This window comes from Desmodus rotundus, chromosome 4 (genome assembly GCF_022682495.2).
Source record: "Desmodus rotundus isolate HL8 chromosome 4, HLdesRot8A.1, whole genome shotgun sequence".
NCBI classification, from domain to species: domain Eukaryota; kingdom Metazoa; phylum Chordata; class Mammalia; order Chiroptera; family Phyllostomidae; genus Desmodus; species Desmodus rotundus.
The window spans coordinates 19,940,675-19,956,844 of NC_071390.1; the positions used below are offsets into that span (position 1 = coordinate 19,940,675).

General features: G+C 55.3%; 2 protein-coding genes across 4 annotated transcripts in view; one reads left to right on the forward strand and one right to left on the reverse strand.

Moving 5' to 3' along the window:
• The first annotated feature begins 2,501 nt into the window (after positions 1 to 2,501).
• CALHM2 (calcium homeostasis modulator family member 2) lies at positions 2,502 to 8,120 on the forward strand. The gene is made up of 3 exons (XM_024555419.4): positions 2,502 to 3,443; positions 4,248 to 4,955; positions 6,175 to 8,120. Exons 2-3 carry the CDS (start codon positions 4,404 to 4,406, stop codon positions 6,589 to 6,591), a joined length of 969 nt encoding a protein of 322 aa, XP_024411187.1. The 5' UTR covers positions 2,502 to 3,443; positions 4,248 to 4,403; the 3' UTR covers positions 6,592 to 8,120.
• Positions 8,121 to 8,723: 603 nt separating this feature from the next.
• The window catches only part of PDCD11 (programmed cell death 11), a 40,069-nt gene continuing 32,622 nt past the window's right edge, over positions 8,724 to 16,170 (reverse strand). For all 3 annotated transcript variants that reach the window (XM_024555663.3, XM_024555664.3, XM_045191492.2), the window contains exons 28-36: positions 15,637 to 15,759; positions 14,909 to 15,218; positions 14,566 to 14,682; positions 13,736 to 13,885; positions 13,268 to 13,515; positions 10,911 to 11,079; positions 10,416 to 10,569; positions 9,805 to 9,970; positions 8,724 to 9,070 (exon numbers count right to left, since the gene is read on the reverse strand). In XM_024555663.3, coding sequence (XP_024411431.2) covers positions 8,899 to 9,070; positions 9,805 to 9,970; positions 10,416 to 10,569; positions 10,911 to 11,079; positions 13,268 to 13,515; positions 13,736 to 13,885; positions 14,566 to 14,682; positions 14,909 to 15,218; positions 15,637 to 15,759 — 1,609 coding nt within the window. In that variant the 3' untranslated portion in view covers positions 8,724 to 8,898. The remainder of the gene's footprint in view (positions 9,071 to 9,804; positions 9,971 to 10,415; positions 10,570 to 10,910; positions 11,080 to 13,267; positions 13,516 to 13,735; positions 13,886 to 14,565; positions 14,683 to 14,908; positions 15,219 to 15,636; positions 15,760 to 16,170) is intronic.

The following is a 16,170-nucleotide window of genomic DNA, read 5'->3' on the forward strand; positions in this document are numbered from 1 at the left end:
AACACCAAGCCCATGGTTCTGACATGGTCACGTTCTGGTAAAGTTCATGGTCTCGTCCTGATTCAGCCAGTGCCTTCTCACTGTCCTCATGTGGCAGAAGAGGGCAGAGATCTCTCTGGAGCCTCTTTTAGAAGAGCACTAACCCATTCATGAGGGCTCCACCAAGGCCCCTCCTCCACTGGGGGTTAGGATTCAACATAGGAATTTTGGAGGGGACACATTCAGACCAAAGAACCTCTCATGGAAAAGGCCCTCCCACTGACTACCCTAACACCTCCCTCACATCCAGGGTAAATCAGACCACCCCTGGGCCTGAGCAGATAGAAACTGAAGCCCCACCTCCTGGGCAGGGGTGGGGGGTGGGGACTCTCTTGAGTGCTCAGAGGCTCTGCCCTGAGGTGTGGATGAGGGTGGGGGAGCGGGAACGGAGCTGCCTGGGGTAGAAACAGCTCAAGACTCCAGAGTGACACAGAGCTGGCTTAAGTGCTGGCTCTAGCACTTACAAATTGTGTCCCTTGGGCTAGTTGCTTCATTTTTGTGCCTCAGTTTCCTCATCTGTACCATGGAGGTAAGGGCACCTACCTCATGGGGTTGTCCTGAGCATTAAATGAATGGAGTGTATAAAGGACACAGCACATGGTGGGCACTCGGTATGCGTGGCTGACATGTTTGTTGATTTCTGAACCTGTGAGCTTACCCTCCTCATCCCTCTGGACGTAAGAGGAGGGGCCGTCGGGGACTGGAACCATCTGTGTTGAGGAGGAGGAAACAGGCCAAGAAGATGGGCTGACTGCCCCCTCACATGTTTTTAAAACGAAAGCCCCACTCATCCAAGAATTCATTTTGATCTTGATCCCTACAACACTGCTTTCATGATTTCCACTCATTCTTGTGCACCCTTCCCTCTATTCCCATGTCTGAAACCCAGTCTCTGTCCCTTTAAGTATTTGGGAGGAGGGCCATCCCCACAGGCCAAGCTGGGCCGGAGGGCTCCTCCAGGGTGTGGGACATGATCTAGACCCTGAATGAGGGGCAGGATTCAGATGAGTACAGATCAGGTGTGTGTTGGTGGAGGGGGCTCCCGGTGGGCAAAGCCAGCCAGGAGGTATGGGGAAGGGGAAGTGGGAAGAGTAAAGCTGGTGTCAGGCAGACGCGGGCTCAGATACGAGAGAAGGCGGGCCCATGGACAGTCACGGAGTCCCTCTGAGCCTCGGCACGTCTATTGTGGAATGTATGTTAAAGGATCTGCTTTTCTGGATGTGGTGAGGAAAAAGGGAGATAACTTTTAAGGGAGAATCTGGAACGGTGCTTGGCACATGGTCAGATCTGAAAAATAAACGCTGATCCCTTTCCCTTCACCCTGAATGTGGGCAAGGCCAGCTCTGAGAGGCCAACACACGTCACCCAGCAGTTCTGCTGTTCCAGAACCGCAAGCATTACAGAGCTGACGGGGGCCTGGGGGTCTCTGGTCCTGATCCTGGGAGTCATGCAGCCTGTCCTTGCACAGGAGTCTCCTCTACAGAATTCCCAACCCGTGACTTTTCAGCCTCAGCTTGTACACTCCCACACATGGGGTGGGGGTGGGGGCTCACAGCCACTTTTGGGGGCAGTCTGGGCAACTCTGATCATTACAGAGGGCTTCCCTCAAACACGTGCCTCCTCATAATTCCCACGCCCAATCTGAACAGTGCCCACAGGGTCTCAGAGAATCCCTAACTCCAGAATTCAATCATCAGTCCTCTGAGATTGAAGCGGTACCTGAGGACTTAGCTGAAGACTGGATAGAAGACGCCAACTGGGCAAGGGTTTGTCCAGCCAGTGGCTGAAGGAGAAGGGCCAGAAGAGGGGTGGGGATGGGGGTGGAGGTAGGGTAGCATGGGGAAAGGGGAAGGACTAGACTTGTGGATCCTGCAATGGGTCAGCTTCAGTCTGATGGCAGCTCTGCCTTAACCCTGCCGAGGTTTTGTTCCAGCAGCTTCTGTCCAGCCCGGGTGGAGGGGTGGGTTGTCAAGCATGCGCGCTGCTCTTGAAATTGTCTGGGAGGGCAGGCCTAGGCCAGCTCTCCTGAAGGCCCCCTGCCTGGCCCCCAACCAGTCCCGCTGCTGTGGAGTGCAGCAGCTCTGCCTGGAAAGGCGGGCAGAGCCAGGCGCAGGCAGAGAGCTGCTGAACAGGCGCCCCAACTTCCTCTCCTCTGCACCGCCCTCTGCTGCTCCGCCCTCCCTGGCCTGGTGCGGGGGATGTTTTCCACTTGCTGCTGTGCAAGTTCCATCCCGCTGTTTCCTCCTCTTCCCTGGAGTTAAACTTTTCTGAGGACGCCACCAGCTCTGCTCCTGTGCAGAAGAAAAGCAGGAGGGAGCCCTTGGAGGGCACAGCCACCGGAGGGCACGTTGGGTGGAACGGCTGCCTCACCCCAGCTCGGATGTCTGAGTGCCACTCTGAGACACAGCCCTGCCCCGAAGAGGCCAAAGCCACTGATGCCTGCACCTGCCCCCGGTAAGGAAGGGCCCCTCCCTGGACTGTGCCAGGGGACTCCGGAGCATGGCAGGGCCTCCCAGAGGGAGAAAAGCCCCTAGCTGAGGCCCCCACTATAGGCCAGGGGCTAGCCTTGCCCCTCCCCCAGCTGCCTGTCTCCTGTCCTAACTGTTGGAGGTCCCACTCCCAGACTGGGGGGCAAGGCTAGTGGTCTCGGATGCTGGCCTGGTCCCTATTCTGCCCACCAGTGTTTAGGCATCTTGTACCCAACTGTGTGCAGTTTAGGAACCCAGGGCCACCCACAGGGAACTCATTAGGAACCCTGAAGCCAAGAGCAGAAGAGGAAGGGGGAGAAGCAGCCTCTTTTAACCCATTCAAACCCAGCAATATTACAAACTCCCTTTTCCAGAGAGTTAGGCTGGAGCCCCCGGGCTGTGAGTTGGGGAGACTTAGATCCATCCTCTGCCTCCATCTCCTGACACCCCACGTGGTCAGCTAGCCCTGCCCTGGCCCTCTGGACAGCCGGGGCGGACAGCGGGAGGGGTGGTGGTGTACAGAGGAGGCAAGGTAGGAAATATGGGCAAGCCTCCTCATCTTCGATAGCTACCCACCCCTCCCCCTACTCCTTGGCTTCCTCACTTTTGTTTTTCATCCCAGGGAAGGGGAGAAGGGCACATGGGGCCACACCCTAGGCTGTCTCTGGCTTGTGTGGGCGGAGCCTTTGAAGGGAGCTGGGCCTAGGCCTCTGCCACTTTCCAGCAGGCTGCCAGCGCTGTTGGGTGGGACAGGGCTGCTAGGTAGGGAAGCGGGTAATGGTGAGCAAGGAGAGGTTCACCAGGGCTTCGCGGATGGGAACAGAGCAATGTGGAACTCACCAAGCTTGACTCACCATTTGGTCCATTTTCCAGGTCTTCTGAGGTTGTGGTTAAGTCTTGCCTAAGCACCTCCACATCTGAATGGCCCCAAGCAAGGTACTTTACCTCCTTAGGCCTCAGCTGCCTGATATTTGCAGGAAGGAAAATCATCCCGCCCTCCCTCACCTCTGGTAGTCACCCTGATGACCTAACAGGGTGAGAGAAGTAGAGGGACAAAGGGTCCCTCGTCACACACAGGACAATTGTCAGACATTACTTATTCCCTTTCTTTTCCCTCCAGCATTCCTAAGAGGAGAGCAAGGGCCGGAATGACTTGTACCCTTTTCATAGGCGAGGACGCTGAGGCCCAGAGAAAAGTCAGGACGCATGCTGAGAGTCAGGATCCCCTAGCCCCGTCCGGAGCCTGACACTCCAGGGATGACGGAGCAGGCTCACTACCTTCTTCCACCCTTAAGGCTAGAAGCCTTGTGGTCACAGTCCTGGCTTCCTCAGCACATCAGCACTGCCTGGAATCCCAAAGGGAAAGCCAGTCGACATCCCATATCCCCACTGCCACAAGGTCATCCCTAACCCCACCTGGAGGATCCTGTACTGGCAACATGAGCCCAAGTGTCCAAGGCTGATGGACCCGAGCTTGACTCTCAGCCACTCACCCTTGGGAGCCTCCACCTCCTGTGGGGATACAAGGGATATGCAGCTCACTGTGGATCAGGAGGCTGGGGAATAAGGGCTGTAAAGCACCTGACACACAGTAGGAGCTCAGTGAGATGTGGCTACCATCATTCCCCCGGGGCCCCGGGGCTCCCCAGGCCTCCTTCCTTTCTTACCAGCCTGGCTGCATGAGATCCCCTCTGTCTGTTTGCAGAGGCAAACATTTCTCAGTAATCTCCTGTTCTGCAGGGAGCACCAGGCCAGCCACTCCAGGTGATACAATGACCAGACCGCGCCCTGCTCTCTGGTGCCTACCTGCCTGCACTCCTCCCTAGCCTCACCAGGTACCATAGAGCAGTAGCCTGTTTCCACCCCTGCAGCCGGTCCCCCAGCTGACCTCTCAGCATGGCAGCTCTGATCGCTGAGAACTTCCGCTTTCTATCGCTCTTCTTCAAGAGCAAGGACGTGATGATTTTCAATGGGCTGGTGGCACTGGGCACAGTGGGCAGCCAGGAGCTGTTCTCTGTGGTGGCTTTCCACTGCCCCTGCTCACCAGCCAGGAACTACCTGTACGGGTTGACGGCCATTGGTGTGCCTGCCCTTGCACTCTTCCTCATTGGCGTCATCCTCAACAACCACACCTGGAACCTAGTTACTGAGTGCCAGTACCGGAGAACCAAGAACTGCTCGGCTGCCCCCAACTTCCTCCTTCTAAGTTCCATCCTGGGCCGCGCAGCTGTGGCCCCAGTCACCTGGTCTGTCATCTCCCTGCTGCGTGGTGAGGCCTACGTCTGTGCTCTCAGCGAGTTTGTGGACCCTTCCTCACTCACGGCTGGAGAAGGCTTCCCACCAGCCCATGCCACAGAAATCCTGGCCAGGTTCCCTTGCGGGGAGGGCCCTGCCAACCTGTCAGGCTTCCGGGAGGAGGTCAGTCGCAGGCTCAAGTATGAGTCCCAGGTAAGGCTGTGCCAAGGGAGGCTGTTCTCTTTTCTCCTAGGTATGGCTGGTGGGGAGGTGCTGGGATGCCTCCAGGGCCAGAGTCTCCAGGAAAGCACTAGATTAACAGCTCAGGTATCAGGTATCAGTGCAACCTGTGTGTTAGTGCCTGATGGGACAAGGGACAATTCCAGCCCCAAATGAGTTTTAAATGTTAAAGGAATATTCTTCTGGCTCAGATTGAGCCTTAAGCCCATTACTCCCCAGAATGAGCACAAACAAACCCCTGTGAGCCTATGAAACATTTGCTATGGGCCATGGGTTGACAGCGGGGTGCATCTGGCTTCAGGGACGAGCATGTTCCCATCCCGGGAAGGGCGCTAGCCAGCAGTGAATCAGCCTCAGGCCCTGCTGACATATGGGGAGTCCTCTGAGCCAGGAAGAGGTGTCCAGTCAGGAAACAGCAGCTGCTGCCCTGCTCCCAGCCTCAGCCTTGGCTTGGTTCTGAGGGAGCGAAGGCTGGTTAGGGCTGAGAAGGTCAAGGGCAGAGATGTGGGCAGAAAAGGAAAAGCTGAGCTGGAAGCATTAACTTAGAGAGGCAGGGAGTGAGGGAGAGACAGGGAGGAGCACAAGACTTTTAAAAAGGTCTCCTCTCTGGTCCATGAGGAACACAAAGAGAGAAGCAGGGTTGGAGATAGCACCAAAGGAGATGGAAGATGGAAGACATAGAAATAAAATTTGATGATTAAAAGCCCGCAGATGTCTGCACAGGACGAACGGGGAAACAAAGATGACCCCAACTGCCCTAGCCCACCACAGGCTCACACCCCAGTGAGCGTTGAGACAAGCACACGGGCAGAGTGGTGATGTAAGACCAGGCCATGCGGGACTCAGGGAAGGCAGGATTGCTTCCTGGAGGTGGCATCCGGGCTGAGCCTGGCAGTTTGGGCTGGATTTCCACATGGTGAGATGATGTGAAAGGGAGGTGGGGAGGGCTGCAGCTAAAGAAATGGCAGCAGAAAATGTGGGAGGCAAAGTCTAAGAACAGAGTGAGTTCAAGTGAGGAAACACCAGTGCAGTTACAGCCAGAAGGGCCTGCTTTCCTCCCAGAAGCAGAAGCAGAATCTTCAGCCAGTTCTAAGGTCCAGGGTCAGCGCAGCCCACCCTCTATTTCATTGTGGGTGGGTGAGGGTCCAGGCAGCCACTTGCCCCTGCTCAACCCTGCCCCTTCTCTGGCCAGCTCTTTGGGTGGCTGCTCATCGGCGTGGTGGCCATCCTGGTGTTCCTGACCAAGTGCCTCAAGCATTACTGCTCACCGCTCAGCTACCGCCAGGAGGCCTACTGGGAGCAGTACCGCAACAACGAGGACCAGCTCTTCCAGCGCACCGCCGAGGTGCACTCGAGGGTGCTGGCTGCCAACAACGTGCGCCGCTTCTTCGGCTTCGTGGCGCTCAACAAGGAAGATGAGGAGCTGACGGCCAAGTTCCCAGTGGAAGGCACCCAGCCACGGCCGCAGTGGAACGCCATCACCGGCGTCTATCTGTACCGCGAGAACCAGGGCCTCCCGCTCTACAGCCGCCTGCACAAGTGGGCCCAGGGTCTGCCGGGCAATGGCACAGCCCCGGATAACATGGAGATGGCCCTGCTCGTCTCCTAAGGGCCCCGTTCACACCCTCTGCAAGTGACAGTCCTTGGTCCAACACTGCACCCCACCGCCTGCTCTCATCAGCAACAGATTTTTTTTTAACTGTAACTTTTTGGGAAAGCAGGCCAAGAGAAAGAAACAAAGCAATCTGGGGACAGAGGACAGCGCTAGTCCACAGGGTGGTCAGCTCTGACAGGAAGGCTCTCAGACCTGAAGGAATCCCCTCTCTACTGCCACCAGCCACTCGGCCAATGGCTTTGGAGGAAAGACCCTTTCTCTGAACTATGGTGTGGATGCCCTTTTGCTGGTGGGACTCCAAGGCTGAGAAGCCCTGGCCAGCAGAGCTAGGTGACAATGGAAGTCCCCAGTAGGCTCATTGTGTAGGATGTCATGCAGTTAATTTGTGTCTAACCTCATAAGGACACCCAGTTTAGTGGTGCTCAGCTGGCAAGCTGCCCTGAATTCAATATATGCTACTGGTTTTATTTTATATATTTACATTTTTGATAAAGGTTTTCTGAGTAGAAAGGACTAGCTTGGTGTGTGCATAATGGGATGGGCCATGCCACAGCAGATTGGTGCTCATGGGGACGGGTCTAATCCCCATCTCCTGCCCTGGCCAGTGTGGCTCGGTTGGCTGGAGCGTTGTCCCATAACTGAAAGGTTGCGAGTTCAATTCCTAGTCAGGACATGTGCGTATATGATCCCCAGTCCTGGTGCTGATCCCTGGTCTGAGCACATAGAGGCAACTAATTGATGCTTCTCTCTCATCAATGTTTCTCCCTTTTCCTCTCTCTAAAAGCAATGAAAAAAAATGTCCTCTGGTGAGAATTAAAAAAAAAAAATCCCATCTCCTATGGGAGGGAAGGAGACCCTGGGCAGGGCTAAAGTGGACAGAAGGGCGAGCACGGGAGCAGGGAGAGCAGGCATTTCTGCACGTGGGAAAGCTCTGGGGCTAAAGCTCTCTTAGCAATTGGATTCAGTTATCTGATTTGATCTGAGGGAAGAGGGGGCCTGGCCACTCTTAGAGGGGAGCTCGGCTTGAATTCCTTGAGTCAGAAGATCCTGCACTTAGTAGAGGAGACTAGTTCTCGCAACCGAGTGCTAATAACCAAGAACCGGGCCAGCCCTGGCTTCTCCTCCCTCCCACGCCCGCTCCTGCCTGACCACTTCATCACCTCCAAAACCGTCGATGCCCTTCCCTGTCCTGGTCCTGCTTCCTGGCATGTGACTCAGTCATGGCCCTTGGAGAAGCTCTCTAGCTCTCAAGGGCACTTAAATTCTGCCAGAGAACATTTTTTAATTCTCTCAAGACCAAGCCAAAAAAGAACTGGCTGCAGCAAGTAGCTGGGGCTGTGCTGGCCTCCAAGAACTCTGGAACAGACAGGATTGTTACTTATCAAATGATGCAGAGACATTCTGGGAATTTTACAAGGGAGGTGTGGGTGTGGCAGGCCTGTCATGTCCCTCTCCCTCAGGACTCAGGGAACAACCATCCAGTCAATCAGTGCCCTCTGCACAGCCACCACTCCCCAGAGGAGCTAGGAGGGACACAGAAAAACGCGAGGCTCTCCCCAGAGCCACACAGCACACCAGTCTAGGTCCTCACTGAGCCTCCGAGCTGCCAGGCAGCATGCGATGTACATGCTCTCATTTCCCGCAAAACCCTTCCAGGTAGGACTTTTTAACCCCATGTCACACGTGAGGCGCCAAATTGGGGAGGTTGGGTCATCTGGCTCTGGTGGGCTGAGAGAAGACGTCATCACCGGGTGGCTTTCCTCTCAGGTACCCAGGTTCCCCAAAATCCTTTCTGGGCTCTACCTGTGTCGTGTCCTTCTGTCCCAGCTCTTGGCCTCCACAAAAGGCTGAGCTGAGCTGAGGCCAACAGAATGCTGAGAGACTCCCAGATCTGAAGGGGCGGGCCTGCTCCCTGGGCCCTGCTGACGCCCTCTGACTGGTCCAAAAGCCTGCCAGGGCCAGAGAGGGATCCTGACCACCAATCGTCAGCAGTCCGCTCTCCCATTTTTGCTCCCCCAGGAACACCCATGAAGGAGAAACCCTCAGCTTTCCTCAAGCCTGCAACACTGAGCAATCGCAGATAAGGAAAAAGATGAAATTGCTACTTTGAACAAAATAACAAAGAGGAGTTTATAAGAAATCTCAAATGCCTTTTTATCCTAACAGGATTACCCCAAGGACGCTGCGGAAAACACAGCACTTAAATAGTGTCCACAGGCAATACAGTTTTCAACTGCTGGGAGCCTGAGGCTCAGCTGGGCTGGTGCGCTGCGGACTGTGGCCGTCCGGAGCCAACTGCCGCTAGTCCTCCAGCACGGAGCTCTTGGCCTCCACGTAGTCCAGGGCCTTCGCCTTCACTGCCTGCACGTCCTTCTCAGTGCCATGGTGCTTCTCGTAGTACAGGTAGCGCTTGAAGAAGAATTTCATTCGCTTGGGGGCCAGACTCAGGTGAATGACCCGCTCAAAGATGTCCCTGTGAGGAAGAGCAGGGCCGCATTTGCCTCTCAGTCCCCCGCCACACAACTCCTGGCTAAGCTTCCCCACTTGCTCGCAGGCTCTGGAGCAGGCCCTCCATCATATCCAGCATTCCCACGTACGCCTTCATTTTTACTACCACCATGAATGTCCATCGTGTCCACTGGGAGAGGGGTACCACCACCCTCACTTCCAGGTGAGCGGACAGACACCCAGAGGTGTGGAAGGACTGAAGTCACACGGTGAATAAGGAAAAAGCTACTGGGACGGGACACACACGAGGTATGCATCTGTGAGAAGAGCTCACTTAAAAACTCACTGATGGGCTTGGGTGAGGCCCTTTCTGGACCGCAGTCTGCCCATCCCTGATCCTCCCAGCCTATGGGGATGCTGGCGGACAACAGTGAGAGCATGCCTGTGCACGCTCTCTCTACAACCACCGCCAGGCCCAGTGTTAATTATGAGGGAAGCCCAAGACTCCTGACCCAGGCCCGCAGCCAGGTAGCTCCCACGCAGGTTCCAGCTACTGAGCAGAGACTGCCCAGAGGCAGAGGCAGAAGATGGAAAAGTGAATGCCCCAGGACCCGATGTGTCATGTCAAAGCTGTCTTTCCAGATGCGGTAAGACAACTGAGGATGCTGGGAGCTGCTGCGGCTGCTAAAAGTCATCCGCTTGGCCGATGTCCCCAGCCCCCCACAGGGAATTCAGGCCCGGTCTGTCTGCCCCTCTCACCGGACTTCCTTCTGGCTGCCATGCTTGATGGTCATGTCGATGTAGACCGACCAGACATCTGTGCGCTTTGGGTAGGTGCTCAGTGTGTTCTCGAAAAGGGCTTTGGCGCGCTCCGCATCGCCTAGCTGGAACTCAAGCTGGGCGAACTTGGAGATCACATCCACGTCTGCAGGGAGAGGACGGCTCAGGCCCACAAAGTGGACAGACCCCCACCACAACACAATGTGCTACAGGGACTGAATCCGGGTCCTGCCTCCCTGCTCTCGTGTCCCAAGGCACAGGCAACGAGAGGGGCAGTGAGGTAGATTCAGGGCCAAACGCACAGATGGGCACTGATGTATGACTCCCACTGCGCACCGCCTACTCTGGGGAGCAGGGGCAACAGAATTAGCGCTGATTGCTTCCTGTTCCTCCGTCTTCAGAGTTTAGCTCTTGAAATGCATCATGCACTATGTTCATGAGCATATAATCACAGAAACACAGACAGCTACATAACCTCGACAAGGCTTCCCACCACCACCCTCAGATGAGGGGACCAGCAATCCCTGTGCCCAGATGGGAGAGCCGAGTGTGCTCGGGGACTGGGTCCAGAGACGGGGCGAGGTACTCACGCTCTTTTTTAGGCAGACATTCGAGGGCTCGCTGCATCGCCCGATGACTGGCCCCAGCCTGGCCCCTCCGTAGAAGGAAGGCGCCATATTTGATCCAGACAGCTTTCTCCTGCCAGAAACGCTTCAGCATCCGGTTGTAGAGTTCCCCAGCTTCCTGTGGGAAAGCCATGGCAGGCTGAGGAACGTGTGATGCGACAGAGGGGGCAACAGCTCTGCTCATGAGAAGGCAGACTCGGGCTCGCAGACTCCGATCACTGTGCAGGCCCAACTCCAGCTACTGAGGGGAGAGGGCAGGCTCACAGAGATGCGGAGGCCTAACACGATGGGGAGTGTCCCTACTCATCCTGTGCCCATACAGAGGTCCTGAGACTAGAACTGGATCCAGAACGTGGGGATTCTTCTCTGAGACTTCCCTGCTGCCACTGTGACCCCCAGGAGTCAGCTTCTGAGGGCCAGGGATTCTCCAGCTGCAGGCCAGCTGGCCCAGACTCCTACCTGGAATTTCTCTGACTTGGTGTAGATGTCAGCCAGCTGGAGAAAGACCTTGAGAGGCTCATTGTATTGCACGGCCCGCTCGAAGACCTTCATCAGGGACTCCTGAGAGCCGTACATGTTTTCTAGGTTCAGCAGGGCCACCCACACGTTCAGCTTCTCCTGCTCCTCTCTGGGGGGAGAGCAGTCGGCCATGAGCTCCACCATCTCAGTCCGCAGGGCCCCTCACACCACTCCAGGCTAGTCGATGGGAACGCCATCCTCCTCCCCAGGCTCCATCCATCCATGCCCTCAGTTCCCACCCTCAAGTGCAGGCACCAAGAGGCCCTGTCCTGTGCAGTTCACACATCAGCATGAACCCCAATCCCCTGACTGCCAGGTCTGCGGCTCCCAGACAGAGGCTCGACCTGGCTCTGAAGCAGGGTGCAGCCAAGAGGAGGGCCCCAAGAAGGGATTTGTAATGGGGTCCAGGACTCGGGGTGTCCAGGAAACATTAGAAAAATGTATATAGGATGTCCTCACCCCTACAGGCCTGAGCCAGGGGGGATGGGACACATGGAACAGGGCCATTCAGAGCTGTTTTGGGTAGCAACAGCTTTGCAGCTAACCCCTGGCAGTCATTTAACATATCTATAACCTTTAACTGGTTTCATGGATATGTTAAATAGCTGTGGCCCTGCTTTGAGCCAGGGAGATGGGAGTGGCTTCCACCCAAGATGGGACTGGGAAGCAACTCCCCCTGGTTACAGGGCCTGCGTGAGAGCTTGGAGATGATTGGCTCCAAGCCATGGGGCCACACCTGCCCAGACTTACTATGGCAGCCCAGTAAAGCTAGAAGAATACGGGGATGCTGGCAGGTGTAGCTGACTGTAGGAGGAGTCGGAAATGGGCTGCAAAGGAAGATGGGAACTGGGATTTAAACCTAGGCCCGGCAGCCATAGGGTAGAAGAGACCATGCGGCTCTGAAGGGAAGGAGAGACCATGCGGCTCTGAAGGGAAGGAGAGACCATGCGGCTCTGAAGGGAAGAAGAGACCATGCGGCTCTGAAGGGAAGAAGAGACCATGCGGCTCTGAAGGGAAGGAGAGACCATGCGGCTCTGAAGGGAAGGAGAGACCATGCGGCTCTGAAGGGAAGGAGAGACCACGCGGCTCTGAAGGGAAGGAGAGACCATGCGGCTCTGAAGGGAAGGAGAGACCACGCGGCTTCAAAGTAGTGGGGAGGACCACAAGGTTTTAGGAGACAAGAAGAGACCACCCGGCTCTGAAGTAAATGGGAGAACCACGAGGCTCTGAAGCAAGTAGATAGATAGAGGTCCATGTGGTTCTGAAGTGGGGAAAAGGACCACGCGGTTCTGAAGGAGAGTAGAGAGGACAACGAGGTTTTGGAGTGCTTCTTCTTGCCACGCGGCTTAGGCAGCAGGAGAGACTTTGCAGCCATAGAGAAAGGGGAGAGAGGACTCTTGCTGGTGGAACATGAGAAGGTGCCACATGGCTTTGGATTAACTGGAGATCACAGCAGCCACCCAGCGGATGGTGCCGGGAGCCTGAATCACGGACTTCTACTTCTTTTCCTGAGACACGGTACCCCGGACTGGGCACAGGGAGAGGGAAGGACTGTGCATCTGTGGGTATTCTAGAGGACTTTAGTATCTTATTGAAGACATTAGGTCATTATTCTAAGCTTGTGTAACTTTTAAATAAACAATTCCTTTCCTTTTCACCAGTCTCTGGCATTGAGAGACGTCTTTCCTCTGGCGGCGGGCACTGCGAACCTAGCAGGTGGGCGTGGGGGAAGGAACCTCCAGAGACAGAAAGGGGGAATCCTTTCTGTAATAATTTGTCGTGAAGGAACCACCCCCCCCCCTCTGCTCTGTAACAGCTCTACCTCCATTCCTGGGGAGGAAGCCTACCAAATCTCAAAATGGCCTGAGATGTGAGCTGGAAGGAGCAGGATCTCTGGTCTGATTCTCTCCCCAAACTAAGAGAATGAAGTAAAGGATTGCTATTCCTCTTCATTAGCCTTTGGGAAACTTACTCTACTTTCTGCCTGGAAAATGGCCACCTGCAGGGTTTCCCCCCAGGTACGTGGGAAGCTGTGTTCCTTATTCTACTTGTTGGGACCTTTGTCCAAGTTAGGGACTCTCGTAAATGTGACCCTTAGCCGTTTCAGTGAAGAGGACTATAAAATATAAATGAGCAGATCTCTTTCACAGATGGCACATCTACGAGAGACTGGGGGCCCCTGGTGGCAGCCACCCCAATTGCTGTCAGCCTGCCAAGGAGAAAATGACCCACAGGTGGCAAGCCCTGCAACCTGGGGAGGCCCCGCCCTAAAGCGGGGGTGGGGACAAAACCCAGACCTGAAGGAGATGGTCTTGAGAGCCCTCTCGGCCACAGCCCGGGCCTTCTCGATCTCCGTGGCCTGCAGGTGGAAGGCCATGTACTGCAGCCACAGGATGGAGCTGTTAGGGGAGCTCAGCACGAGTCGATCAAAATCATCTGCTGACTCTGGCTGTCGCCCAGGATCCATCAGTGCCTCCTCAATGCGGGACAGCTCTTTCTCTGCCTTCTGCTTCTCCAACTCCCTTTCCTTCTTGCTTTTCTTCTTCTATGAAAGGCAAAAAAAGTGAGTAATCAGCTCCTCAGACCCTGGGCAGGTCTGTGATAGAAGCCAAGAGTTGGCAGGGCAGTCTACAAGCTCTATAAATACTCCTTGGCCTGAGACTGCCCCACCCCGCCGGAAGAGACACCCACAGGCTAGACAAAGCACAGGAGACTGGCACCAAGAGGTCCCTGCACAAAGGACAAAGCCCTGTAAAATACGACACCGTGGCTTGCTGTGGCTTCTCATCCTCCTCGCTGTCTGAGCTCTCTCTTTGAGGTGGCAAGGCCGGGGTCAGAGAGTCCAGCCCCACATCCCAAACGAAGCCGGAAGACAGCTGCAGCCGGGGCAGTTCTGCTGGTCGGGTCTGCTTTTCCTGGAGGGTCACGGAGGTGTGTGAGGAAAACACTGGGCTCAGGCGGCTCCCTCTTCCCCACTCCACCCACCAGGAGGAACAGGGACCCCCGCCATGCTCAGAGAGCCTTCCCCCCTGGCCCCAGTCCACCCAGGAAATTTAGTCGTGACAAAAATACTTTCTTTGTAAATAAATTCATTTAGGAACAAATTTGAAAAATACGTGTGTGTGTGCACGCACACACAATAACACGCACTGTATGAAGCAGCAGTCAGGCTGGGACAGAGACACGACACATTCTGAGGTGGAAGGAAGGCGACGCCCGAGCCTGGGAAGCCCTCCCACCCCGCGTCCGCAATTCACGTGGGGCTGTTCTGACTCTGCAGAGGGGCACTCAGGCTCCGGAGCGCTAAGCCTCCTCTTTCCCTACCCACCCCACTCATTTCATTCTGTTTCACTCAATGGATTAGAGCTTAATCTGATCGCAATTTATTTTATGCAACCCACTCCAGGGGTAAGACAGGGTCCCCCTGTCCTCAGGGAGTTCACGGCCAACAGAAAAAACCAGCAGCCCCATTTTTTCCTATCTTACAGAAATCGAGAAAGAGGAAGGTGCCAGACAGCCCAGCTCTTAGGCAGGAGTCGAGGACTGCCCGCCCCAGAGCAGCTCCCGCATGCCCGCATTCAGCGCTGCCCCTCACCTTGGGCAGCACACTCCTCTCTTCAATGTCCTCTTCTCCTTCCCGATAATACACTTCAACGCCACTGTCCTCCTCCTCTGACGGAGCGGCTTTCTTTTGCTTCTTGTTTACCCCTTCCTGAGATATGACAGGTGGGAAAGTGCCGAGCCACCCTTCTTGCCCAGGAATACCCTTGGGCAGCCCAGAGCAATGCCTCCCCTCCTCCCTCCCCTGGCACCACCCCGTGTCCAGCTGCCAAACTCACACTGTTCTCAGTCCAAGAAAAGGCAGGGCAGCTGCCCGGCTGGCTTTTGAATTGCTCTCCTTTTCAGAGCAGCGGAGGCCATCCTCCCTGGGGACATACCTGCTCACTTCCGGACTCCAGGCGCGGCCGCTTGCCCTGCTTCTTCGCTTGTGGTTTCTGAGGCTCTTTCTTCTCTTTGCTAGGCATCTGCGCCTGCTCCTGCCCCTTCTGCTCCCTCTTCTCTTTCCTTTCCTGGTTCTTCTTCTTCCTCTCCTTCTCTCCTTCCTCTCTGTGGTCTCTCTCCTCTGCCTCTCCTTGCCTCTCCCGTTGCTTTAGAAGTGGCTGTCCTAGGGGGGCAGGAAACACGTCCGGCTTCCCCGTGTCACCGGGGAGGAACGACAGCTCTACCACGTTCTTCTGGTGGTTCACGCTACAACCAAGGGAGGATGGACAAGGAAGACAGTAGAAGAGTCCGATGGGCACAAGCAGCAGCCCCAGGCCTTCCTCCCTTCCACGCCTACCGTCTTCTGGGCCCTGCCCCACCTGCCTTGGAATCCATTCAGTATGCCTAAGAATGAATGATTTGTACCTTTCCCAGGCTTAGTAGTAAAATACAGGGCACAGCTGTGATGTTCCCCTACTTTGTCCCCAACAATAGGTGCCCAGGCAGAGAAATTTCTCCACATCTGCTTTCAAGAGGTGAGGTAGAAGGTTACAAAGGGGCTTCGCTCATCAGAACACTTGCACCCACCACTACCCAAGCCATTCTATTGAAGTTCACCTTTAAATTTCTTCCCAGGGCTCGCAGGGAAAGGGGCGAAGCGGGGGCGGGGTGGAAAGGCACCTACCTTAGGACCTTGGCTGTGAGCAGCTTCCCTCCAGGGAGGTGTCTGTTATAAAGGGCCTTCTTAGATGGGCTGCAGTGGGAGACACGTGGGTGCCGGGCCAAACCCACAACTGAGGGGCCAAGGCTGACAGAGAGAGACAAGGGTCTGTGGTCACGGACACAACAGAGGCCCAGCCAAGCCCAGGTTTCCACTTTCCCAGGGACCCAAGCTGTGCCCTAGATTTACAACGGATATAAGTTCTTGGCATTAAAAAGGATAAAGTGCACTGGCCGGGTAGCTTAGTTGGTTAGAGCATTGTCCCGATACACCAAGGTTACGGGTTCAATTCCCAGTCAGGGCACATACAAGAATCAACCAATGAATGCATAAATAAATGGAACAACAAATCAATGTCTCTCTCTTTCTCTTCCCCCTTCATTCTAAAATCAATTTTAAAAAATAAATCTAAAAAAAGATTAAAGAGGGCTCACTTTGTAAACTGGAAAAAACCATCAAGCACAGTGAAAATGTGGTTGAAGGGCACTTTTCGCCCCA

Coding starts and splice junctions, on each gene's coding strand:
- CALHM2 (XM_024555419.4), top strand. CDS start 4,404: ATGGCAGCTCTGATCGCTGAGAACTTCCGCTTTCTATCGCTCTTCTTC. Junction 4,956..6,174: donor GGCTCAAGTATGAGTCCCAG/GTAAGGCTGTGC, acceptor TTCTCTGGCCAG/CTCTTTGGGTGGCTGCTCAT.